We start from the raw sequence: 26621 nt of genomic DNA on the forward strand, positions 1-26621 counted from the left end.
CAGGATGACTGCACGGTTACCTTCCATCATTTCCTGAGCACGCATTTCTGCCCTAACAAAACTTTCTAACATTCCACTTAGCCTTTCCAGAATTGTTGATTAATACTGTGACTAGGCTGACTTTGGCTGTCCACTGGACTTATGGAAACACAGGAGCCAACGCTGCCTTCTGGTTTGCATATCAACGAATCCAGGGAAACAGCCACATGGGAATCTTTCCCCAAACCTGTCGCATACTTCCCAAAGAGCCTCTTTAGAAAGTTCTTTGACTTAATACTCCTAAAAGAGATTTGGCCAGAGTTTCTTGGGCATAAAGAAAGAAGGCAGAATGACCCTTTTGGTGTGAGAACATAATGATTTTAATATTTAGCAATATTACATACATAGCCAGCAGCTGTATTAACTCACAGAAAAATATTAGTTTCTCTTTAAAAAAAAAAAGAAAAAACTTTAATCTAAGGTTATTGGGATTACAAAAATAATAGTACATTTCTCTAAATGATTTGAGCTCAGTCACAGAGACTCCAGAGATGCAAAGAGATCTTCCGAGGCTTCTGCCCATACGAACTTATGACATTTAAAAAAAAGTTTATTTTCATATTTACAGAAGAAACATGCCGATTGTGTCTTAAAATTCCCTTTGGAATTCCATAGTGACACTATCTTTGAAGTCGGGGAATATTTCAAATTAAAGAAGGCATTTTGGAAACAGCTTACAATGCACCTCAGGTCACACCACTAAGCAGTTCGGGGTCCTCTTCTACAGACCATTCTATCTCAGAGCGTCGGGAACTTCCACCTACAAAAACAGAGGATTGCCTTTCAATGAAGCAACAAGCATGTTAAAGTAAATCCCCATCATCATCACCGCCACCTATAGGGTTTACCTTTAGCAGTGTTCCCCGAGGGGAATTTGGATGTAGATTATGATCACCATGTGGCATCCACATTTATAAATTTGGTGGTGAATCACTTGCAGTTTTGTGGTGAAAATTCTGACAAGTGATGAATCTTTTTAGATGCAGATAACTCTTTGTTTTGTTCTTAATTGGGAAAAATCAGAATTTTTGTATGTGGGGGTGTCATAAAATGATCCTGGCTGAGACAATGAGTTGACATGAATGGAAATGTGTTCATTCTCTCACTCAGTGTACCCGCTCCTGATGCTGACACTGGGCATACTTGCTCTCACATGCACGAATATTTAAAAGATCAGTAAGAATGTGGAGAGTTGGGTTTGGTAGCACCCATCCATGGAGGCTGATTCACTGAAGGTCAGATCTGGAGTGACTTACCCTCCGGAGCTGTCTTATGCTGCTCCCCCGAATAGCTTCCATGAGGTTCTCGTGAGCTGATCTCTGTGGGGTAGAGGGTCGCGAGCCATCTTCTGTTTTCTTCTCCTGCACTGACCTCAGAGAATTCTTTATTTCCTTTAGAATATTGTTGGGCTGTTTCTTAACCTTTTTCCCTTTTTTCTTACGCTGTCCATTTTGTAGGGCCCGCTGGGCACTTTCCTGTTGCTTAATGACTTCTGCGATGTTTCTGGTGATGAGCTTTTTCTCTGGGAGTGGAGGAGGAGGGGGAGGAGGAGGAGGAGGCAGCATGTGGGGAGGCAGAGGAGGAGGGGGAGGGGGAGGGGGAGGGGCTACAGGAGATGGAGGTCTGCTTCTCCCAGTGTGGACTTTCTTGGAGACTTTGGGAGATGACCAGGGAGATTGCCTGGGAGATGCATACGGAGATGAGCCTGGCGTCCCTCTTTGCCAGACTTTGGTCCTGAGGGTGGTTCCTCCATCATACCCCTCCTGCTGTTTTTGCTCCTGCATGCGCTTTTGCCTCTGTTTATCCATATTCCTTGTTAAAATACTCGTCATACTCATTCTTGGTCCTGGGAGCTCAAAATGGTAGCCCAGCCTCAACAGCGTGGTGTTCTCCTTAAGCAGCTTGACAATCTCCATCTCCACCTGGGAGCCCATGATGTGCCTCTGGTTGTGGAAGCGCAGCTCGGTGAGCACCGTGTTGTGCTGCAGGGCTCTCATGATGGCCAGGATCCCCTTGCCTGTGATGAAGTTGGACTCCACGTTGACACTGGTGATGTGCTCATTGACCTTGAGCATTTCTGCAATGGCGATTGCCGCAGCATCATCGGCATGTGTGTTGGCCAGACTGAACGACTTCACTACCGTGTTCTCCTTGAGAGCATCAGCAAAGCGGGATAGGGTCGGTGTGGTGATATTCTCAATATTGTTTAGATTGACTTCTGTTGTGTCAGGGTCATTGTTTTTAATCTTTTCCAGGGCATCCTCAATGACAGTGGGATTTCCACAGGGGTGAATGGCAGCTGGCGACTCTGTGTTCCTCTGTGTTCCTCCACTGTTGCCATTGGTTAAATTTATATTTTCTATTTGACTTTTAAATGTCTTGGGCTTAGCGTTGTCCGAATTAACGCTACTGTGCTTTACAGTTCCATTAATATGTTTTGTGGCTTCTGTTGTAGTTTCCTCGTCCTCGCTGTCCTCCTCTTCCTCTTCTTCCTCTTCCTCTTGAGACTCCTCTTGTCCCTCCTCCTCCTCTTCTGTACACACCTCCTCTGAGACTTCGCTGTTGCTTTCTGTGAATATTAGTTCTTCCTCGCTCTCTTCCTTGTCTTCTTCTGCAACCTGAGGAGTAAGCGTATTGACACCAACCATTAAGCCTTTCACTGGAAGCACACTTATCAATTGACAAAGGTAACATAAGTACCACAAAGGTCGGTAGTGAACAGGATTAGCAAGCCCTTGCTTCTGACCTCATCTCTAGTCAAGTGGCCAAGGTCAACATTTTGTTGCATAACCACTCACAGCTTTTCTGTAAACATTTGTCTTCTACAAAATAGCAGGTATTTATTGAATAAAAACATGTGATCATTTTTCTAGTTTGAACACATAAGTCAGAGCTTTAGCTTTGGAAAATTTTTCAACATTTTAGGCCTAGCAAGATGTCTCAACAGGTGAAACGTACTCGCAGCATAAGCCCAGTGGAGTTTAAACCCCCGGGTCCTTTGACCTGCATGTGTGCCATTATTAATAAAATAATAAAATAAAATAAGAAAACTTCGCTATGTTGGCTTTCATGACTCATTTTGTTCCAGTTTTGCAAATCTATACCTCTGAAATCAGTGCGCTGTCCTTCTCTATTTCTTCATACCAAACAAGTATGACAAAAATAAACAATATGGTAATGAATTCCCTGTCCTTAATGCTCAAAATTTCACCAGGCCTGTTGGCACACACCTGTCATCCCGGCTAACTGGGAGGCTGAAGCAAGCAGGTAATGAGTTCAAGGATTGTCTAGGATAGAGAGAGTTCAAAGTCAGCCTAGGCAACTTAGGGAGACTCTGTCTCAAAGAGAGGGCCCTGGGCTGGGAACATAGCTGAGCAACAGAGTGTTTATTCCCCAAATGTTCAGTCCATTGCAGATGTGACCAGGGCAAGTGCCCCCTGTCCTGTTTGTCTGCATGTAGAGAAGCAGATGCTCCTCTAGCATTTGTCTGTTGTGTGATAACACCCAGCACAACAATGTGGAAAGGCCACACTCCCATAGAGCTGCTGAGCAGGGCAGATCAAAACCTGTTCTTTGGAAAAACAACAAACAAAGCCCTGGGTGGAAGCCATGGTAAAACATGACAGCCTGCAGAAGACTAGGCTCCCTAGATCCCAGCGAGCAGTGTGCATTAGCAGGCAGCAGCAGAAAAGTTCAAAGCAGGTATTTGCCCAGCCTAACGCTTTAAACTTATTTGGCATGCATCCATTGTAAAAGGCTTTCAGGTACACAAGATTTGATTCTAGCTTTGTCACTTCTGTTCACTAGTCCCTCTGCACAGACGCCCAAGAGACTGCTCTCTCCTCTTCGTGTTATATTTTATTAGCAAAAGCCTTGGAAGTGCTGAAAGTGTCTGTTTTTCCCTTACCCTCATGAGTCCTCCTTATCTCTTTTGAAGCCCATGGCCCTTGCTTCCCCCCACAGCCTCTACACTGGAAGCACTTTTTTTTTTTTTTTAAACTTCAAGGGGTGTTGCTGTCTGAGGCATGTGCATGTGGATGGAGCTTTGGAAAACACTGTGTTGGTCTCCAGGTCTGTCTGCCCAGTTGCTGTCACAAAATAGCTTCCAGTTAGCTACACTTGTTTGGAGTGGCAGGCACCAAGTGATGGCCTGGGAAAGGGTCAGCCTCTCCTGGGATGACCTGTCCAGTCTCAATTTACTTGGTGTATTAGGAGAAGAAGGGAGGGTGTGGTGTGTGTGTGTGTGTGTGTGTGTGTGTGTGTGTGTGTGTGTGTCTGTCTGTCTGTCTGTCTGTCTGTCTGTCAAAGGGTTGTAGGGATAGGAGTCATAACTCAGTGATATAAAACGCCATGCGAAGAAGTAAGTGGATCAGTTAGACAGAATTCAGACACTGCCACTGAGGTCCCTTGCTTTGTGTAAATTCTTTTAAGCGGAGTCCCATTAGCTATCTAAGGGTGTGTACTGTACCTGCCTGTTTTCTGGCCTGTCTCAAAATCCAGAGGGTGCTGCCATTTATACAACCAGGAAATCTCATCTTTTTTTAGTACTTAAAGATCTTTAGTCTCTTTCTACAAAAGCTGTTCCCCTTCAAAATACAGCTGAAAATCTTGTAAGTTCTCTAGCAATGTGAGCTGTCATGTAATATCTAATGAGGCCTCTTCTGGGAGGGCTTCTTTAACATGACACTTCTTCCAATAAGCTACGGCTCACACTTTAACTGCTTGTCCACCATTTTATCAATAGACAGTTTAAAGTGGGCAGAGACTTCGATCTGTTTTCTCACCTAGCACAGTGCTTTGCATGTTATGGAGGCTCAGTAAACATTTATTTACTGGTAGATGAACTAAGTTGACATTGGTTATCAGTATCTCATAGGACCATACCTAGAAGAAGACACTGATACGGTCAGGTGGGCTAAGATGACCAAGTCTCCTGGCTGTTTGCTCAAGCCTGAGGGCTTTACCAGGATAAAAGAATTTCCTAAAGCAGGCCAGGGCAATCTGAGATTGTTGATCACCCCCAGGAAGGGAGCATATGGGAGAAAAATACCAGCAAAGGGAAAGGGAAAGGTAGGATGACCCATAGGCCAACCCCTGCTCCTTTATGGATCAGTCCTACACTGGAGGGGAGTGGTCAATGGTTACCCATGTCTGCTGCTTTGGAGTTAGTTCTGGTGCTTTGGGGAATGGGGATAGGAAGGTGACATAGAGGAAGAGGTGGCAGATGAGGTGGGAGGGACCGAGCAGATGGAATGCAAATGCTGGTGAACATGGAGAGTAAACAGAGCAACAAGAAGGAGACAACCAGCCTCTTCTGATTATCTCCACAGCACCATCATCACGTCTATAAGGAAGCAAGAGGCTTCACTTTCAGCTCTGGTCCTAGTTTTCCCTACAAAGAGCTGGTTGACTTTAGACAAATCACTAAACCTTTCTGGGTGTCAAGAAATTGTGTGATTCTTTATAGTCCTAAGGTTAGCGCGTGTCCTAATCGCCAGATGGAGTTGTTAGACCACAGCTAGTTAGGCCTACCCTGATAGTTTCCCTCCTGAAGAGGCTTAGAAGTTGTGCATTTTGAAGTACCAGACCATGTTCCTCCTGCTGGGCAGGCACCTACACATCTGAAAAACCGCCTTCCTGCCCAGAGTCTCTAGTTTCAACTGCAACTTGACTGACAAGTTTACCCTCACACAAGTTCCTTCACTTTTCCTGGTCCCAGCTCTCAAGTGATGAAAGGTAAGACGAGATGAGATAATGTGAGAAAAGTCATTGGCCCCTGTGCCTTAGGCCCAGCAACTACTCAAGTGAGGAGTGCTGCACTGTGGCATGTCCAGGGTGCCTAGAGCTGATGTAGGACACACTTATGTCAACCTAGATGGACAGAAAAAAGGCTGTCTCTCACCAGGTGCTATGCAGACCATTCCTAAACCTTCACAAAGCCAGTGGCCTCACCACCCCCATCCCTTCCAGACGCCAGCTCCTCCTCATGGAACCTCTTTGGGCCATCACTGAGACAAGCACCTGCTCCCCTCTCCCCTAAGCTGCTTGGAAGTTTTCCCTGCGGTTGGACTAGATTTACTCCCTCTGTCAGCCGGCTTCTGCTCAGCACCCTTGTGACTACAGAGACAGCTGGCTGGGACTGTGAAGTGGGAGAAAAGTTAACCAGCCCAGAAAGGAATCAAAGTTCGCAAAGAAGACAGCCTCTCTAATTGGTCCGATAAGCCACTGGCAGGACCAGCAAAACCTTTGGCAGCGTGAGGTGGGTGTCAACAACAGCTGACAACAGGCTTTGCCCTTTGGTTCCCTCCGCTGTCATAACATTCTGACATTAAGATGCCTTTGTCCTGTTATTGTTGTGGGTGCCTCTATGTCCTGGCTTCTTAGAGATAGCGGCATTCTCGTTTTTGAGGGAAATTCTTTAGCAAGCATAAGAAGATGTCATCTCGTTTCCTCAGACTGTTGACACTCATTTTCATTCCAAACAAACAAACAACAACAACAAAAAAAAACAAATAAGGAAATTATTAAAGCAAATCCAACTTTTGGTCACGGAAGAACTGACTAGCCCAAATCTTGACTGGCCATAAATGTTCCCTCCTCATCTCTCCCTCTATTTCCTCACTGCTGCAGCCACAGTGGCCTTGGAAGATCCTGGCTTGGTCCCAGTGGCCCTTCCTATGATGATTGACATGGGCAAAGCCCACACATATCTCCCTGCAAATGTGGTGCACACAGCTATCACCAAGATCACCACAGCCCCTAGATTAGTTCTGTGGAAAGCTGGCCACTCTGAGCCAGTGTATTTTGATTATAAGTGATTTCAGTGGAGCACACAGGCTTGTAAAGAGTTGTTTGCAGCCTGCTTTCTCCCATGAACTCAGGGTTTCTTTCCTATAATAACATTCTACTGCTATAATGACTTTCCCAGAGGTTAGTTGTTTGAACTTCCCTTCAATGACTCATTGGGACATTCAAAATGATTCTTCCCTGGGCAGCATACATGGGCTTCCCAGACCCGAGTTCTCCGTCATAAGCATGCTTCCTAGTCTCAGAATCCCTATCAAGTCGGAAGAGTCTCAGAGATGCATCTGTACATGCAGGCTTAACCTGCATCCTTGGCTGGGTTTGTCATTTAGAACTTTATGCTAAAGCATGTGTTTTCTTTGAGGGAAAACTCTAGAACTTGTTGAACTCTCAGTAGGGTTGGAGAAATCTTGATTCACAAAAGAAAGACAAATTGAACTCTCTCAATGGACAAATAGAAAAAGAATCCTGAAGGAATGATTGTCTGTGAAACTCTGACAACTTAAGGACAAAATTGGAGGAGGAACGAGGACTCTTGATGCTCATTCTCATGTTCTTCTCACAGCCTTGAACTTGGGCACTGCAAATATAAAACTACTTTTACTGCTGCCATTATTGCTGTCAAAGTACCAGGAAATCAATGTACTTAACTGAAAGAAAATTGTGCCAGAAACACACTACGCAACATCAGTGCCTTAGCGTATTTGACAACTCATTCAAACCAATACTCTGGTTGTGAAGAGTTTTCCTCTCCAGGTTCCCATTTTTAATCAGTAAAACCACTCTCACCAAAACCATTTTGGCCTGGAAAATATTTCAGTAATGAATACAACTGGGCTGTAAGAAAGTTTAAGTGATGAAGACTGAGAAACTACAGAAAGCAGGGGTGTCTGACTTCGGAGTGGGGGTGGGAGTAAGGAGGATGGGCACAGGCAGGGCACAGCCTTCAGAGCCTACCTTTCCACATTCCCCAAGCCGTTCCTTCTCCAAAAGTTTTTGGGACTCCTTTTCCCAATAAGCCATCAGCGCCTCTCTGCTGAAGTTCCCTGTGGGGGTTTTCTCCGTCAGACTCTTCTGCCTCATCCCCACAGGAAGGTTCCGGTCAGGCTCAATGTCCTCCAGCTCCCTCTCAAGTTCCTTAAGCTCCTCAGCCGAGAGGGAGGCCAGAAGTTCATCCTCATCGATGGATTCATATTTACTAAGTCCCCTTCTGTAGCCAAACGTAGACATGGTCCCAGCCTCGTCAGACCCCCCAAGAGCTTGAAGAACCGGGCATTCAAGGCAAGCAGGGGCTGACAGGGAGGCAAGCGTCAGGCTGCTCGGCAGCTGGTGTGAGGAGTGGCCTCAGGAGCCTTTTAAGAGTGGTGATGCAGGGCTGTGACAATGTGGAGAGGGTGAAAGCATGGGCTGTTTTAAGCATCAGACGTCAGCTAGACATTTGAACACAAAGAATGTCACATCAGTGGTGGATGGAGGTCTCGGAACCAGCAGGGATTATTCGCAACAGTGGCCAGAGCCATATTTAGCTGAGCCTGATAGCTGGTGAGGACAGGCGGAGTGTTTCAGATAGGAGGTGACATGGTTCTCCTTACTCTGTGCTCAAACAAACGGGCGATAAAGTTTGTTTTGCAAATGTCTTGCCACAGACACCGCGGTGATGAACGGACTCTTTCATTATGAACTGAGGGTGGAGAAACAACTCCACAATGTCCTTCGAGATACACATCTAGAAACATTCCTGGGTGGTGTGATGGGGACAGAGTTATGATAATACACAATTGTATAATTTATCGTGCTTTGCAGTATACAAAGCCCTGCCATATAATTCCCTAGTTGTATGTACTTTAGACTAACAGTTTGACCCTCACATTTACAGATTTTGGCAATTTGAGACTGAGAGATTAAGTGAAACTCCTGAAGGCTGACAGCTGGAAGGGCAGAAAGTGTCTTCTCTGCATCACCAAATGGCTGCCTTCTCCTTCCCATGTGTGAGTAGAAACTGGATTATTCTAATTTATTAAAGACTGATACTATGACAGCCCAAAGCTAAACACCCTGTCTACTTTTTATCATTTAATCCAACAATTGTATGAAGAATATTATTATTACCCATATCTGACAAGCAAAGACCCCTGAGAGGTTGAGTAACTAGCTTAGGAAAACAAAGCTAAGAAGTAGAAAGGTCTAGAATTTCAACCCAGTTGGTATCTGGGCTGAAAATCAGAAAGACATTAATTTTTAACTATACATATGCATTCATTCTTGTGGAGATGTTATATTATCTGTGGACTTTGTAGAATTTCATACTAATTTTAGAATACAGATGTATAAAACCATGGTAAAATGTGTGTGTAGAAATACAGATATACCAACACTTGCACAACATAAAATACTTACGCCTTCAACTGAACTGCTGGTGAATATTTGGATTATTTCTAGGCTTGGCCTGTGAATAATCCTGCCAATAACACTTACCTGAAAGTCTTTGAGTACTCATGTGGTTTTTATTTCTCTGTAGGAGAAACACTAGGTTGTAGGGTAAACTCACTTTTAGTGAAGTTACAAAACCATTTTCCAAGATGGCTCATGCATTAATTCCCAACAGTAGGGAGAGTTCCAGTTTCCTTACATCACCTGTTATTGTTTGTTTTCCTGGTCACAGCCATTTTAGTGAGGACAAAATGGTGGCTTTCAGCTTCCTAGTTACTAAAGATGTTGAGTGTAGTTTCACATGCTCATTGGCCCTTGGTAAAATATTCAAATTTTGTGCTTATTTCTAAATTCAGTTGTCTTTTTACTCAGTTGTGAGCTGTTTATATATTTGAAAAACAAATATTTAATGTGACAGAAGATTTGTATATATTTCCTCTCATTCTTTGCTTTGCCTTTTAGTGTTTTTAGAAGAGTAATTTTTTATGCAGTTCTCCTTGTCATTTTTTATTCAATCAGTTGTTTCTTGGTGTTTATAGTTACAACATCATTTCCTACTCCCAGAGTGCAAAGATTTACTCCTGTGTTTTGCTCAAAAGTTCAGATTTGCTTTATAGGTTTAGGCTTATGACACATTTTGATCAAAAGTTTTATGCATGTAGAAAGTAAGATATACATTATAGATATTGATAGATAGATATAGATATCTACTCATCTTAATACCATTGTCCATAAGACTCTCTGGTAAATTGTTTGACCCCTCTGTGGATTTACTGAGCATCGATGTAAGGATATCTCCTGGGTGGTTCTGGTCTTTTGATATGTGTGTCTCTGCCAAAGCTCCATCAGCTCACTTTCTGTAGCTTTTTGATGCAGTTGAAGTCAGAGAGTGTGAGTTCTCTAACTCCATTCTTTTGCATGAATGATTTCTTTTAACTCGTAGTGTTCTGCCTTCAGAATCAAAGGACACATTCCAGAAATGATATTCAGAGAGAGAATAATGAAACTATAAATGATTAACTGACTTTTTAAAATTACTTTTGTATTTTGAATATAGGGAATATTTGTTCCTATTTCTGAGGTTCAATGTAGTTGTGATTCATTAACACGCCAAGTGATGGTCAATTCAAGTAATTAACAGCATTGGGATTTGTTTCATATTTTGAACCAGTAGCATATGTTTTTGTGAAACACATGGTGCTTTTTTTTTTAATTAAAAGATGGATTTGAGTTTTGACAGTGCCATCGTTATGATAGATATTTAAATCTGGTAAATGAAATGAATTATTCAGCTCAACAATGACATTTTGCATAAAAATAATCACAAGTATGCAGAAAAAACAACTGTTTTTTTTGTTTGTTGATTGTTTTTTGTTTTTTCCAGACAGGGTTTCTCTATGTAGTTTTGGTGTCTGTCCTAGAACTCACTCTGTATCCCAGGCCAAAATGGCTTCGAACTCTCACAGAGATCCGCCTGGCTCTGCTTCCCGAGTGCTAGGATTAAAGGTATGTGCCACCACTGCCCGGCAAAACAAAAGACAATAAAATGTATATAGATTGTAACACAAACTCGTTATTAATGACACATTAGACACATGGCACATTGGTCAGAATATTTGGGAGTAAATAATCATATAAAATTAGGACAACTGTGTTTTACTCTTTTCCTTTGTGTTTTTGATCTATTTAATTCACTTTTGTCTTGAAATTTACTGAATACACATCATATGTTAGACTTAAATTGATTTACTTGGATTAGATCAATGAATGAAACCAACCGAGTCCTGTTCTTCACAGAGAACAATATAAGCATATAAACAACAGAATACAACTAACAGAGGAGCTACAGAGAAGATGAGACTGGTGTAGCTGGAAGTTCTCCTTTGTCCTGCCTGTCGGGCAGCTGCTCCCACAAGCTGACACACAGAGGCTTATATCACTTACAAACCGAATGGCCTGATGGCTCAGGCTTCTTGCTAGCTAGCTCTTTTATCTTAAATTAACCCATTTCTAGTCATCTATGTATCGACACATGTTCCGTGGCTTTACCTGTGTCCCATTACATGTTGTTCCTTGGTCAGCTCCTTGCGTCTCTTCCCTTCTGCCTTTCTTCCTCCTGTCTGTCTGCTTGTATTTCTCGTCTGCCTCTAAGCTACCTTGTCATAGGCTAACACAGCTTTATTTATCAACCAATCAGAGCAACACATATTCACAGCATCCAGAAGGACATCCCACAGCAGACTGGAGGGGAAGCAAGGCTTGCAGAGGGCAATATTTCATTCCAGGAGATTTCTATAATGAGATGGCACTTGAACACATCCGGAGAAGGGCTCTATGCATGCATATTATAACACACATGATGTGGTACCATGAAATAATTGCACAGATATTCTTTAGAATAATAGACTTGGATTTCAAAGGACCTTTGAAATATTCAATCCTCTGTCATTTCTATCCGTACTGTATTTGAACATCATCAATACAAATAGTCCTTGACAAATGGCTCTCAGCTCTATGGAAAACTCCTCTTTATATTGGACTGAAAATGGTTAGAAAACCACTCCGTTTATGTTTAGTTTCCTTTTTGAATGACCCAGAATAAATATAGCCTTGCATGAATTTCTTTTGTTAAGTCTTGAGTGTCCCATAAATGACTCTGAAAGTGACTCCAAAGGGTCAGCCTTAAAATGTCTTACCATGTGGCACCATCACTGAAAAACACTTGCCTCTTGATAATACCTACCTCTTAAGAACAATGGCCTCTTAAAACATCTTAGCACAGTTACTGTCAGTCAGTCTGATTGTAGCAATCATAACTCAGTCCCAACCAGACTTCATGATATCTACTCAGAAGTATTTTCTACCAACTTTAAGTCCATTTGTTAAAATTCTGCCATGTGACTGAACATCCTTCGCTTTGATTTGTAATGGATAGTATAAATTTTCTTTTTCTTTCTTTCTTTTTTTTTTTTTTTTTTTCATCAAGAAAAAAAAATCCAGTCCAGCAGTGGTGGCTCAAGCTTTTAATCCCAGCACTCAGGAGGCAGAGGCAGGTAGATCTCTGTGAGTTCAAGGCCAGCCTGGTCTACAAAGTGAGTTCCAAGACAGCCAGGGCTACACAGAGAAGCCCTGTCTTGAAAAACAAACAAACAAACAAAAGAAAAAAAGAAAAAATCCAGTTGTACAGGTGTTCTGAGAGTCAGCATTTTATATTTTGGAATTTTCACTTGGTGTATTTAGAAACAATGTATTCATTGTATTTAGAAACAATGATAGTATAAGACAACAAAACCTTTTCAAGATTAGTATGTCTTATTTTAAAAAAATCACCGCCTTGGTGAGAATTTTTTTTGTTGTTGTTCTTGATTTGCTGATTCACTAAGATATATAATGTCTCATGATACTGTCAATTCCTCGTTAAGGGAAAACTGAGTTTTCTCTTTCAACCTGTTGGGTTTTTTTTCCCTTCTAGTTTTTCCCTGGTAATGTTCCCGGCTGCTTGTCCACACAGTCACTCTCTACTTGCTATGAGATACGGCTGTGCGGCGAGCTAGGGCTGCGGACAGGAAAATAGAAACCAATTCAGTCTCTGCCCTCAAGGAGTTGAGAATCCAGGGAGAGAGTAGACAGCTGGCAATAGCAGTGCCCAGAAGCCCAGCCTGGGGCCGGGGGAGGAGCCAGAGCCCTGCACAGAGCAAGATGTGGGCCAAGTCGGAGAAGGCAGGGCGGTGGGAAAAGGTTCCAGGAAGAGAGCAGCCTCCTCTCCTGAGAGAGTGCCCAGGAGGAAGAGAACAAGAGTGAACACTGTTTGGCAGAGGAGGGGAGGGAGGAGGCAGAGGTGAAGACTAGGCAGAAACTTTCCTGATTCAAGGAATTGCTAGGAAGGTGGCCACCCACCACACTCTCTACTAACTATCGGCACTGTGCCCTACTGGTGCTGAGGGTTCATACTTGTTGACTGCTAGATACGAAGGGCTCTGTAGGTCAAGCTAAGGAGGTCTTTATTATCTACTAGCACTGTGTGCTTATCTCTACCATTACCCTACATAGCTGCCTTGTGTCATGTGGCCTGAAAGTCTGTTGTGTAGGCAAGTGCCGTGATACCCACAGGGACTCCACGACACGGGGAGCAGAGGTCATCAGGACCATCAGTAGTACCAGTCTTCCCGGAAGGCCGATATACCACTTGTTTTGTTTCTTTACCTTTTGAGTTTTATTTGAACATATTATACACATGGTGGAGTTTATTGTGACATTTTCTTTTTTTAGTACGGTTGTGAGCCACCACGTACTGGGAACTGAATCTGGGTCCTTTGCAGGAGCTGTTAGTGCTCTTAACCACTGAGCCAGCTTTCTGGCGCCCATGATGACATTTTCGTAAATGTACATAGTATGCTTTGGTCATATTTTTGCCTCCCCTGACCACCAGTCCTTCTGTGTTCATTTTTACATTTTAGTGTGGATTCCTCATATTAAGGTAGTAGCAGTGTTCTCCTAGACACCCATGTGCATAGAACTACCTCAGTACATAGAGGAAACTCTGCTTGTTAAAGACTATTTGGGTGATGGTTTCTGTACTATTGGTGACTGATATTTAGGGGTGTTAAGAGACTGTATTATTGTTTGTCTTTTTACTTTAGGCTCAAATTTCAGGGAATACTTTATAACTTCAGGAATTGTTCATCTTTCAAAACAATTTCTGGTACAGGCATTCCTATCTGAAACTACAAAAGACAACTCAAGATATGCATTATGTGAATTTAATTTTCAATTATAGTTAATATTTATGTTCTATGACATATAATATCTATTTACTAATTAACACCCATTTCTATGGGCCGCGTGCTTTATGGTACAATAGATCTCAGCACTATGAGATTTAGTGTATGGTATTTAATTTCAGTAAGCACAAGGGACCCCAAAAGTCCAAGATGGGCACCAATGTGTCATCTTACTCAGTTAAAATCTTTGAGCTAAACGCCGATGCTCTGTGAAAACACCCAGATAATTTCCGAGCATCCCAAACTGCCTAAGATCAGCCTCTTGCGTTCTCTCTTTGCAGCTTCTTCACCCCAAAGGAGGCTCCTTGTCCTCAGCCACCACTTGCTAGGGCCTTGGTGTTTCATCTGCTTCTCTCACAGTGTAGTGGTGTTTAGGCTGCTCTGCTCTAAGGGCCTCTGAATTCCTGCTTTATTTCAGGCTGTTTCCTTTTGCCTCAGCCTAAGTCTACATTGCTTTCACTTTCTTGGCTGGGGATAGCAATAGATTAAAGTCCCTCTTATATTTTGCCTATTGCCCCCCACCCCACAGCACAATCAGAATAACCTTTTAAGAACACAGATCTCAACAGGTCATTCACTACCTAAAACTCCTGAATGCCTTCCATTGTTCCTCAGACTGAACCTTTAGCCAGGAGTACTGTTCACCTTTCCTGCTTCATGTGGCTCACCTTCCAGAACCCACACTTGAGCCATGCTGGAGTGAACTTGAACCCCTCTGAGCTGCTCTGCTCATTACCCACTGCAGTTGCCCCCTCTCCACCTACAAAGCCTTTGCCTCTTGAGCTGCACTGGGGCCCACATGCGCTCAGGTGCCCAGGCCAGGTGGAGCTAAACGTAGTTCACAGACACACTGCTCTTGGGATTGCTTGTTTTGAACAGGTCTTCACAGGGAGAACGCTTTTCCAAAGGCAGGAGGCTGCTTCTCTTGCTGTCTCCAAGGCCCAGCATGGTTATTAAGTGTTCAGGGAGTATTTCAAAAACAGAGCACCCCAAACTCCGGACAGGAGTGATGAGTCATGAAAGTGAAAACAGTTTTTTTTTTTTGTTTTTTGTTTTAAATGACAGACATCATGACAATGACTGGATCTGAGGTGATTCAGAGTTTTTTGTTTTGCTGTTTATTTTATTCTGAGACTACTCATTTTTTAATTCACGGTTTGTGATCAAACTCAAGTCTTCTTGCCTGCAAGGAAAACAAACACTGTAACACTGTGTTTGTCACTGTAACCCCACTGTGTGACCCCCAGAACTGCCTTCAGAGAAAGCCTTCCTATTTGAACCTCAATGACCACCTCCCCTAAGTTTCTTTTGCTCCTGGACACCCAAACACTTACGGGGACCACAGTCCTTTAGCATGTGTGAATCAAAAGCTAAGAGCCAGCCCAGCTGCCTAGTAAGCAGTTCAGCCTTGGAGTGGTATGTTTGATCATTTCATGAATGCCTTATTTATTAACTTGTTTATTTACTTAGTTATAGCGATTCTGTGAATTGGATCCAGGACCCTGTTCATGTGAAAGAACCATTCTACCACTGAGCTACACCCCAGCCATATTTTCTTTTGAGATAGGATCTCACTGAATTTTCTAGATTGGTGGTGAACTCACTTTGTAGCCTCAATAGACTGTACTTGTGAGCCTTGTGCATTAGCTTCCTACATACCTGGGAGTTCAGGCAACTTCCACCAGGCCAGACTAACTTTTTGTTTTGTTTTAATTGTCCCTAAGCTGCCTTGGAGACACAGAAAACATGTTATCTTGTCATTTGTAAACACAAGGAAATGTCAAGGATTTTTGCCTACTTTATAATTATTATTAAGTTTTACCTAATCCCTCCTTTTCTAGATGCGAAGTTGCCTCCTGAAATAAGTCTAACAAGTTTCCCACTTACACAGAAGGGCTTAAAGTTTCCTCATTTCTTAGAGATGCTTTGTAGCAAGGCTGAAGTGACTTAACTTCCTTAGGAACTTTGCTTCCGACTTTGCTCAGGCTGTTTGTTGGAGCTTTTCAGAAGACCAGAGAAAGGCTCCCAGGGGAGAAGGTTAGGGAACAGGCAAGCTCTGGACAGACAGAGGGCAAACACATACTCCAGGGATCAGATGAGAACTGGTGATTCCCTTATCAAGCCTGTACTCTCAGACTTGGCAGACAAGCAAATCTCCCAGCTCTGCCAACTTGTGGCAGAGAGTGTGAGTCAAATTTAAAATTATTAGGGCTATTTATAATAACATCTCACAATTGTGTAATAGTTATAGTTTACAAAATGATTTTTATAGCCAGTGTGCCAGGCAGTAGAACATAATATGAGCTCCCTCTATTAATGTTTAGTCTAACACTGTGTGTGAGATAACACATGATGAATAAATGTGATTTATTCCATTTTATAAAAGATAAAATGGGTTCTGAGAATTAAAAAAATATCTTTGCATTCTTCCAGCTAACAAGTAATGGATGATGATATTCTCTAACTCCAAGCTGCTTCTCACACTGGTGTTACTATTTGGCATTTTACAATGTATCAAAAGGAAAGACAGACACAATGAAAGACCGAACTTGAGAACCGAGCCTCTAAGGTTGGTCATATATAGCTGATGCTATGTTTATCTGACTCAAACATATATAAATAATTGTAGTGTATGCAAATGAAAAGATGAAATAACAGTATTTAAACTGTGAGGCTAAAAAATAAAATTTTGAGGGGGGTGGAAATCCAAAAATGAGAATGAAGTAACTGAATTCCTCCAACTGAGCCTTTCATCTCGTACAACAGACCATGCGTGTGAAATTTCACTTTGGAGACAGGAAACAGATTGTACACTCATCAGCTGAAATCCGAATAAACAAAGTTTTGCTTGTGGTGGAGGAGAAGCTCTTTCATCGATCTCCCTAGCAACAGATTTGCTCCTTTGTGGTGTCAGGAAGAAAGTGTGGAGGCTGGGCTGTCCACACCATGGACGATCCTTTCCCTCAGATTCAGGACAGTCTACACTCATCAGCTGAAATCCGAATAAACAAAGTTTTGCTTGTGGTGGAGGAGAAGCTCTTTCATCGATCTCCCTAGCAACAGATTTGCTCCTTTGTGGTGTCAGGAAGAAAGTGTGGAGGCTGGGCTGTCCACACCATGGACGATCCTTTCCCTCAGATTCAGGACAGTCTCTGCTCAGAAGCCAGTCCTGCTGGGAACCGGCAGCTGTGAAGAGTGGGAGGGCACCGGGGTCAGCCCCAAGGACGGAATGTGGGGAATGCTTGTGCTCCAGACACTGGGGCCCTTCAGTCCTGTCGGGCAAATCCAAAGCACTGTATTTGCAGACTCACAGCTCTAACTGACCTTTCCTTCCAGAGTTCTCCTGACTTCTTGAGATCCAGTCTTCACCGATTCTCCCCCAGACACTCGTTCCTGTAATCCTCGTCTTCCTTTGAGTCCTATCTGGAGCTGTTTCTCAAGATTATTATATGATTCTTTGCCAGTTCACACCCTTCACAGGGCAGCTTTTCAATGTACACATGTTTGGATATTCGGGTGTGTTTGGCGGTGGTGGTGGTGGTGGCGGCGGCGGTGGCAGTGGTGGTGTGTGTGTGTGTGTGTGTGTGTGTGTGTGTGTGTGTGTGTGTAAATGCCCTTTTAGAACAAGTACGAACATACCCGAGGCTGGCAAAGTCATTTCTGTTGATCTGGGATGGGGACCAATGGGATTGGTGAACACAGCTTCTGCTTTTTTTTTTTTTTCCGAGACAGGATTTCTCTGTGTAGCTTTGCACCTTTTCCTGGAACTCACTTTGGAGACCAGGCTGGCCTCGAACTCACAGAGATCCGCCTGGCTCTGCCTCCCGAGTGCTGGGATTAAAGGCGTGCGCCACCACCGCCCGGCTCATCTTCTGCTCTTAATGGTCTTATCAGCACGGAAAAAAAAATTAAATTATTTGCTCCCAGTAAAGGACCAAGCGCTTTCCTCAGAGCCGCGAGATCCCACTGTTTAGACAGGCACCCAAGCAGGTTATAATCGCTGTCGTTCCCTGGCAGAGATGGGTGTGTTCCACCTGGGCTTTCTTTAAAAGTGACTTTTTAGGTGGCAATTTATGTACTATAAAACTCACCTATTGTAAGTTTAAAGTTCGATGGCTTTTTCTTTTAAAAAGTAAATTAACGAAGTTGTTTCACCATCAACAAAAACCAAGTTCTGAACATTTCTTTTGGTCCCAAAAGATTCTTTATGCCCATCTGTAATTAACCCTCTTCCTAACCCAGACAGCCACTAACACGTTTTCTGTTGTGTGTATTACCCACGTTTGACTATTATAAATAACTGTAACCATATAGTTTGTGGCCGCCTGGCTTTTTCATTTTACCTTATGTTTTGGGACTTCACCCAGTTGGGGGGGGGACATGTTGACTGAAGATCTTTTCACCACTTGGTGTATATCCTGCTGAAGAACACTGAGCTAGCTGTTCTGTTTGAGCTCTTTTAGTGGCTAGGCTCTTGATTCTTTTTTTTTTTTTTTTTTTTTTTTTTTTTGGTTTTTTCGAGACAGGGTTTCTCTGTGTAGCTTTGCGCCTTTCCTGGAGCTCACTTGGTAGCCCAGGCTGGCATCGAACTCACAGAGATCCGCCTGGCTCTGCCTCCCGAGTGCTGGGATTAAAGGCGTGCACCACCAACGCCCGGCGCTCTTGATTCTTGATGAACCAAACAGCATGCTATAGAAGGAGCTTTGCATTTGGAGCCAAGGCGCTAAGGTACAGTCTTACTTCCGGTGTTTACAACCTTAACTAATTGTATGGTCTGTTTCCTTATATGGAGTGGAGGTAATTAACCCTTGTCCTGCTCTGCTTCTAGGGTAGGAATAATTATCAAGTGAGGGGGTACATGTGAAGGACCTTGTGAGCTGTGAGCCACAGGACAAGTGAAGGGTATTGCACAGACGTGGTCCTTCAGCGGGTACTAGGATGAGTTGGGTATTTATCAAGGTTCCTTTCTCATTTGTGGGACAAATGATGGTGCCTTTGAGGTGCTGGAAAACCTATGATCTTCTATGGCCTTCGGGTTCTTACTCTTCCTTAGCAAAGCCTGTTATTTTTAAGTATTTTGAAATCATTCACTTTCTAAGAATTTGTTTTATTTCAAACTATTTTTATTAAGATTTTAGAGACAGCACAACATTGCATAGTAAGCCACGCTTGTCTCTAACTCATGACCCCCCTCACAAGTGCAGGAACTATAGGTAAATGCCACCACACCTACTGTAAGAGGATTGTTTTCCTTTGAGCAGATATCTGATCATCATAAATTATACATATGTATAAATCTGCATAAGTGATATTCAGGTTTTATTAGAATATCCTTCAACTCCAAGTCCCCCTTTAGCTTCTCTAGTGTCTCCATTGAGGGGTTCCACTGAGTCATAGCAAAGTCTAAGCTAATGTTAGCATCCTCTCATCAAAGGTGTTTAGAAACATTGCTGCATTAAGATAATTTTAAAGTAATTTAGTTATAGATTTTCAGAGGTGTTCAGACATTTAGGAACACAGATTGACAAACCCTAGATGCCATGTCTACCCACTTAATTTTCAGAGTATAACAAATACTGTGTTTGCAAAAAGAATATAGACTTGGCTTCAAACCAAAAGAATTGGATACTGGCATCCCCCACTCACTCAACTCAATGATAAATGTCCCAACTAATGTTCCCACACTTTCTAACTTAAATAGCATAGATAACTTCCAGAACACTTTAGCTTGAATCTCCTGGAGAAATCCCAGCAGGGGCAACTTTCAAGGTAAAAGCAATGGCTGTCTTGTTACTGGAATCTGAAGTGCAGAATGAGTGTTCCTGTTCAGGCCCTGTGATAGAATTGCTGGTCAGTCCAATGTTAGAACTCAGGCACTCCCAGTGCCCCGATTCAAATTACTAGACGGTCTCCTGACGAAAACAGCAAATCCCCAGACATCCCCAGCACTCCCTAAGGTTATACAACATGGGCTGTTGAGGTCAAATGAGTCTGCTCTTCCTCTTCCTACACCTCTCTTCCCCTAAGAAGGCCCTATCCTCCCTTGGCAATAACTAGGATGACTAGGGCTTCATAAAACCAAGAAAATGTGAGGTTTTTATGTGCTAGGCTCAAACGTTTTGTGCTAAGCTTTCATCCTGTGAATCTTGTCAAAATATTTAGAGATGACAGTGTGATACCACATACAGCTATAACATAGGTTTGAATAATCTCAGATGTCATTATGACAGTGTGTAGTCCTGTTTCTTAAGATGAATGTTTTCATTTCTGCAACTTAAGTCCTAATTCTGGCACTCTGTGATAATGAAAGGACCAAGCAGCTGCCATAGCAGGCTGCTCAGTCTTTTCTCAGAAATCAGGCCTCAATTTCAGTTTCCTGAGACTTGAGCAAGCAGTTTCTGGGAGGGCTATGACATAGTCCTTGCAGTAGCTCCCTTTCTGTATGTACTCTGACTGCTCAAGGTTCAGCCAATTGTTTACTGTCTGGGACCCCATACCAACTTAGAGCTATGTGCATGGGTCAATGTGAATGTATAAGGCCAGCCAGCCTCCGTGGCAGCTCAAAGACAGAGCCTGGGCCACTGAGTCAGCCCCCACAGTCAGTACATGCTAGCCAGTCAGCCCCCATGGCACCTCAAGGACAAAGCCTGGGACTTGTGGAGGCCTGCCCCAAAATGATAACTGTAACCCCCAAGCAGTAAATTCAAAGGTTGAACACCCTCACCCAATCATATGACACCAAGGCTTGTACCACCCTATTTGTGTTTTTTCCCTTTAAAAACCCCTCACCCTGAGAGCTAAGGGCCATCCTCCTTCACCTGGCTAGCTAGCCAGTGTGTTGGACACGGACCAAGCCTGGGCTTGCTTGTTATCAATAAACCCCTGTGTGTTTTGCATCGGATATCAGCTCTGTGGTGGTCTTATTTTGGGATCTTGCGATGTGGTCACAATAATAACAACAGAAATCAGGTTTCTTATGCACCTACTTTATGTATATATAATGATTGATATGCTTATATCTTGTTCAAAATCAAGTAGCTAATAATATGCAAAGAGTGATTCAATCTGGATCACTGTCTGTCTTAATGATCAGATATATTTGCATGCTTCATCTAAGAGTGCTAAAGCAGTCCATATTTTTAAAATGTTTGTTAGTTGACAAAATATATACATATATGTGATATAGAACATGCTGTTTTTAAATGTGTATATATTGTAGAATGGCTAAATTGAGCCAATTTATGTATGTATTTTCTCACATACTGATTTCTTTTTTATGGTAAGAATACCTAAAATCTAAACTACTCTTTTCTTTCTCTTTTTGGGGAAGGATTGGGGGAGGAATTTGTTCTGGTTTATGGTTTGAGGGAGTATAGTCCACCATGTAGGGGGAGGTTTGATGGCTGGCAGCATTACATTGGGTCAGCAGCTAGGAAACAGATACAGGTTAGGAAAATGGACCTGGTTATAAAGTCTCAAGATTCCCCCAATATTTCCTCCAGCTAAGCCTCACCTCCTAAAAGGTCTACCACCTTCAAAAGAGCAACACCAGCTGTTCAAATGTGTCTTCAAATATACAAGTGTTTGAGGACATGAGTCTCTGAGATGCATCTTATATTCAAATCATAGTATTCTATCCCTGCCCCTTATTGACTATGGACATCTCATCATACAAAAATGTATTTAGTCAAATTTAGTTTTATAGTTCTGATAGTTTGAAAGTCCAAGGCCTCTTCTAAGACTCAAGGTGATTTCTTAACTATGAACCCATGTTTTAAAAAAAAATCACAAAACATATCACATACATCCATCAAACAATGGCACAGAGTAAACATTCTCATTCCAAAAGGTAGGGAAGAGACATAACAAGAAAAGATCACACCAAAGGAAGACAGTAACCCAGCAAGGCAAGTACCAGGCATGGCAGCTCCTGGTCCAAGTCATGTGGTATCATCTGGGCACTAATGGGCTTAGACAGTCCTTCCCCTACAACTAGTTTGTTTGCATCCTATACAGCCTCCTGCAGGCCAGCCCCACGTGGCACTTTCAGCTTTCCTCAGCAGATATCCAAATTTATGGCATCTCCACTACCCGAGGAACTCAATAGTAGCTTAGGCTATATATCTACAGCTTTGCACACCACAGCCTACCCAAGAGCTCTTGCAGAGAGTCTAACCTTGCTACATATTGTCTCATCTCAAAGGGCTTCTGAAGTTTAAAGTAAGCTTATATGACCCCCTCAGTTTTGCATCTTGCATGCCTGTAAATACAGCACTACATCACGTTTGGTGCCAGCTCAAGATATATGTGGGCCTCTTAGATTATAGCTACAGTGGTTAAAATTTGTAACAAGTGCATCTGCTACACTGTCCTTAACTTAGGTCCATATAGCTTTCCTTGTCAAATGTCACATTTTCTCTGTATTTCTGCTCTTTTTGCTCACCATAATCGGGCTAAAAGAGGTGAGTACAAACTATGCCACAGCCTGGATATTATGCTGTCTTACAATTTCTTCTGCCAAAATACATTACTTTCTAATTTAGCTTCACTCAACATTTTAAGATATGGGGCAGAAACACAGTCAGGTTCTTTGCCATAATCCATCAATGATCTATCCCAGATCCAGATGTAGTCCTTCATTTTCCTGTGAAAGCTCATGAGCAAATTTGTTTTGTCTGTCTTTTTATTGGCATTCCAGCTTCCAAGCTGTCATTAGGATCAGCACTCTTGAGCATTCTTGGACATGTTTAGCCTGTAGTTCCAAATTTACTCACTTCTCCCACAAACCAGTTCAGAAAGTCTATGACCTACCTCAGCTTTAGCAAAGCAATGATTCCACTACCTGGTATCAATTTTCTGTATTGGTTGTTTTTCTAATCCATGTGACCAAATGCCAAACAAGAAGAAATTTGAGGGATGCAGAGTTCATTTGGCTCATATTTGAAGAGATACACCCCATCAAAGTGGAGAAGGCATGGTGGCAGCTTGCTTCATGGAAGACAGTTATGTGGCTGGGACTCCTCTACAGTCCGTCATAGTGGGGAAGGCATGGCAGTGGATGACTTCATGGAGGATGAGTGTGCAGGTAGGACAGCTTTTCTTATACCTTGGCAGAACTCTTTTGGTAGTTTTTACATTGTGATGGCTAATCTTTATTGTCATTTTGCCTGAACTTAGAATCAATTAGAAGACACACCTCTGGACACATCTGTGAGGGCATTTCTAGAGAGAATTAATGTAGCATGGAAGGCCCACCGTAAAATTTGTGGTACTACCCCATGGGATAGGGATCTAGACTCAGTGAACGAGCCAAAAGAAAGCTAGATGAGTACCAAGAAACAGTCAACATTCTGTGTGTCTTCATCTAGCCAGGTGTGAGAAAACAGCCTCATGCCCTTATGGCTGTGCCTCTTCCATCACAATGAATGGGACGCTCTCAAGTCATGAGCCAAAATAAATCCTTCACTCCTTAAGTTGCAGACTTTCAAATATTCCATTATAGAAAGGAGAAAAGTAATACACACACAGATATATGTTGCATTGTTTTTAATGACATCCACCATGTTGGGTAATAAGCATTTAATAATTATTTGTGTCTAAAATATTTGGTATCATTTGATTGAGATATCCCCAACGCCCTCCCTTACCTAACAAATTCTAGTCACTACTGCTTTCTGCTTCTGTTTCACCTCTGCAGGTTCTGCATCTAAGTGAGATCATATGATTTCTGTCTTTCTGACCTGGTTTATTCCACTTAAGGTAATGGCTGTTTAATACAAAGTGCATGTCCTTGTATTATATACATGTACTGGCTAGTTTTTTTTTTTTTTAAACTTGGCATAAATTAGAGTCACTGAGGAAGAGAAACTCTCAATTGAGAAAATATCTCCATGTGATTAGCCTATAGTTAAGTCTGTCAGTCATTTTCTTGATTATAGATTGTTCTGGATTATAGATCAATTTGAGTGGTGCCACCCCTGGGTAGGTGATCCTGGATGACATAGAATGCAGGCTGAGCAATCCATGGAGAGCAAGCCAGTAAACAGCACTCCTTTATGGCTTCTGCAACAGTTCCTGCCTGGCTTCTCTGGGTGATGGGCTCCAAGCTATAAGAAAATAAACCATTTCCTCCTGAAGTTGCTATTGGTTATGATGTTTTATCACAGCAATTAAACCTTAACTAAGACAATATGGTGTTGCAGTCGTAAGATATATTAGAATATATATAGGTACAGAAGTGTGATATTAAGTGCTCATATATCATGCACATGTACTGTAGTGTGTTGCTAGAGTTTTCCTGCCTTGCCCACACTCAGGACAAATCTTTGTCACCCGACAGTCCCATAGCCGCTCAGACCCAACCAAGTAAACACAGAGACTTATATCGCTTACAAACTGTATGGCCGTGGCAGGCTTCTTGCTAACTGTTCTTAGAGCTTAAATTAATCCATCTCCATAAATCTATACCTTGCCACATGGCTGGTGGCTTACCGGTGTCTTCACATGCTGCTGGTCATGGCGGCAGCTGGCAGTGTCTCTCTGCCTCAGCCTTCCACTTCCCAGAATTCTCCTCTCTCCTTGTCCCACCTACTTCCTGCCTGGCCACTGGCCAATCAGTATTTTATTTGACATACAGACCATCCCACAGCAGTAGTGTATATGTGTGTGTATACATGTGTAATATTAATTTTTTAAGGAATAAGTTGAAGCAGATACCATTTTTATATATCCTAAATAATTTATGATTTGGAAGGTAGGTGCCTACACAAGAGTAATGGGACTTAAAACCTGAATTTAGGAATATCTAGTAAAAGGTACTATTAAAAAGATTAAGTATTTTCTCTGTCTCATGACTCTCTTATATGTTTCATGCTGTCTGATGCGGATATTGATTTTTTAAAAGCCTGCACTGAAGGGTGTGTTGCACATTTAAATAATTGTTTCCTCATCTTCTGTGTTGTATTTCTTTTGCATGGATATATGTAATCAGTAAAATGACTAAACCATATTCTTCAAGAAGAAAAAGGTTTTAATGTGACTGTTGAATACATTTAACCAGAAATGAAAGTAAGATTTGACTGCAGCCTATAGGAAAAGCAACCCAACATCCACTGACTGAGAGATTATTTCCACTCTTTCCAACCCGGGTTCTCTGAATGACACTAAACAGGAGCTGCAGTGACTAAAACAGCCACAGGCAGCTTGGCAGCACGGGGAGATGGCATCCACGCCCCTTCTTGTCAGTGCAGTGGGGACATTGGCACCACTGTAGAAAGCCTGGCTTCTTAGCCGGACCGTGCGGAGCAGCTGTTGCCCTCTTCAGATGAAGTCACACGGGAGGATAGAACAGTCCTGGTTAGATAGGAATTCACCCCTCTCTTCATCTAGCTCTCTCAAAAACAAAAACACTCTTGGAAAGGTCCAAATTGTAATGAGTTTTGGATACAGTGTCATTTCTAATTCTTAAGATAAATTTTGTCTTTTCAACAAATCAAGGCAATAACTTTAAAAGCCTTTACCATGTGCATCCAGTTCATATCTTTATATCCAAATAGTTCTTGCACTTATTTACCCCAAGTACATTTAATATCTGAAATAGCAACAGCAGACTTATAACTTCAGTTCTTTTTTTCTGTTTATTTAGAGCAATATTTATAAAAAGAATAAATTTTAAGTACAAGGAAGAAAGAAAACAAGAATTATGAAATCTTGTACATGGAACATCACAGTCCTAAGTAAGTACATTATGGTGTAATTTATATTAAAAATACTCAAGGAAATACAATACATTAAAAACCACTACACTAATTATACAGGTTTCTTTCCAGAGTGATTTATCTTTCAAAGATAACTGAAAGTAAATGCAATTCAGAAAAATTACAAACTAGTGGGATATTACTACCAAGAGAATATTCACTCTTAGGATAAAATAAATGTGAAAAAACACACTATTAAAATGTAAGAACAATCAATTTAAATAATTACATTACTAAGCTTACATACCCAAGTCAGAAATTAAAACGTATCATTTCACCATGAAGTCACTGATTATTTATGTCTAGTTCTTGTACAGTGTTCACATTCTAGGGAATGTGTATGGTTCTGAGCACACACTAGGGAACAAAGCAGACATGATCCTGCCCTCAGGGAGCTTCCAGTCTAGGGTGACATAGACAACCACAAAACCACAGGAGCAGCGCTGGACAGTGGCCTCCATTCCAGAGGAAGCAACAGCTGAGCCAAGATCTGCAGTGTAGGGGTCAGTTGCCCAGTGGGAGAGGGGCAAAGGATGAAAAAGAGAGCTTCAGGTAGAGGGTGACGGAAACATAAAGGTCCTGAGGGTTACGGTGGCTCCCGTCCAAGGGATCCAGAGACTTGCGGCCCACAGTGAAGTTTTGCTTGTCAGTGAGGAGATGAGAACAGTATGGTCAGTCTGTCCAAACCTAATGTCAATCCATTGTAACAACTGAGCTGACCACCATCTTGTTTTCTAGCATTCTAAAGAATAACCCCTTTTAAAAATGAAATGGTGATAATAGATGGCATCCTATTAAAAAAAAAAAAAAA

General features: G+C 42.2%; 1 protein-coding gene and 1 long non-coding RNA gene across 2 annotated transcripts; one reads left to right on the forward strand and one right to left on the reverse strand.

The window, feature by feature from the left end:
• Positions 1–335: 335 nt before the first annotated feature.
• Lmod2 (leiomodin 2) lies at positions 336–8237 on the reverse strand. The gene is made up of 3 exons (XM_028872975.2): positions 7801–8237; positions 1296–2657; positions 336–799 (listed from the first exon to the last, which is right to left on the reverse strand). Exons 1-3 carry the CDS (start codon positions 8071–8073, stop codon positions 773–775), a joined length of 1662 nt encoding a protein of 553 aa, XP_028728808.1. The 5' UTR covers positions 8074–8237; the 3' UTR covers positions 336–772.
• A 181-nt stretch (positions 8238–8418) lies between these two features.
• LOC114695597 lies at positions 8419–26621 on the forward strand. The gene is made up of 4 exons (XR_003734887.2): positions 8419–8831; positions 22960–23139; positions 23752–23813; positions 25699–26621. It is a non-coding gene; the product is annotated as an uncharacterized LOC114695597 (long non-coding RNA).

This window comes from Peromyscus leucopus, chromosome 3 (assembly GCF_004664715.2).
Source record: "Peromyscus leucopus breed LL Stock chromosome 3, UCI_PerLeu_2.1, whole genome shotgun sequence".
NCBI lineage: Eukaryota > Metazoa > Chordata > Mammalia > Rodentia > Cricetidae > Peromyscus > Peromyscus leucopus.

Bases quoted from the DNA above. Each gene is read 5' to 3' on its own strand.
- Lmod2 (XM_028872975.2), bottom strand. From the start codon at position 8,073: ATGTCTACGTTTGGCTACAGAAGGGGACTTAGTAAATATGAATCCATC. The intron at 2,658-7,800 runs GTAGGCTCTGAA...CTTACTCCTCAG, and splicing joins GGCTTGGGGAATGTGGAAAG to GTTGCAGAAGAAGACAAGGA. The intron at 800-1,295 runs GTAAGTCACTCC...CTGTTTTTGTAG, and splicing joins GCATAAGACAGCTCCGGAGG to GTGGAAGTTCCCGACGCTCT.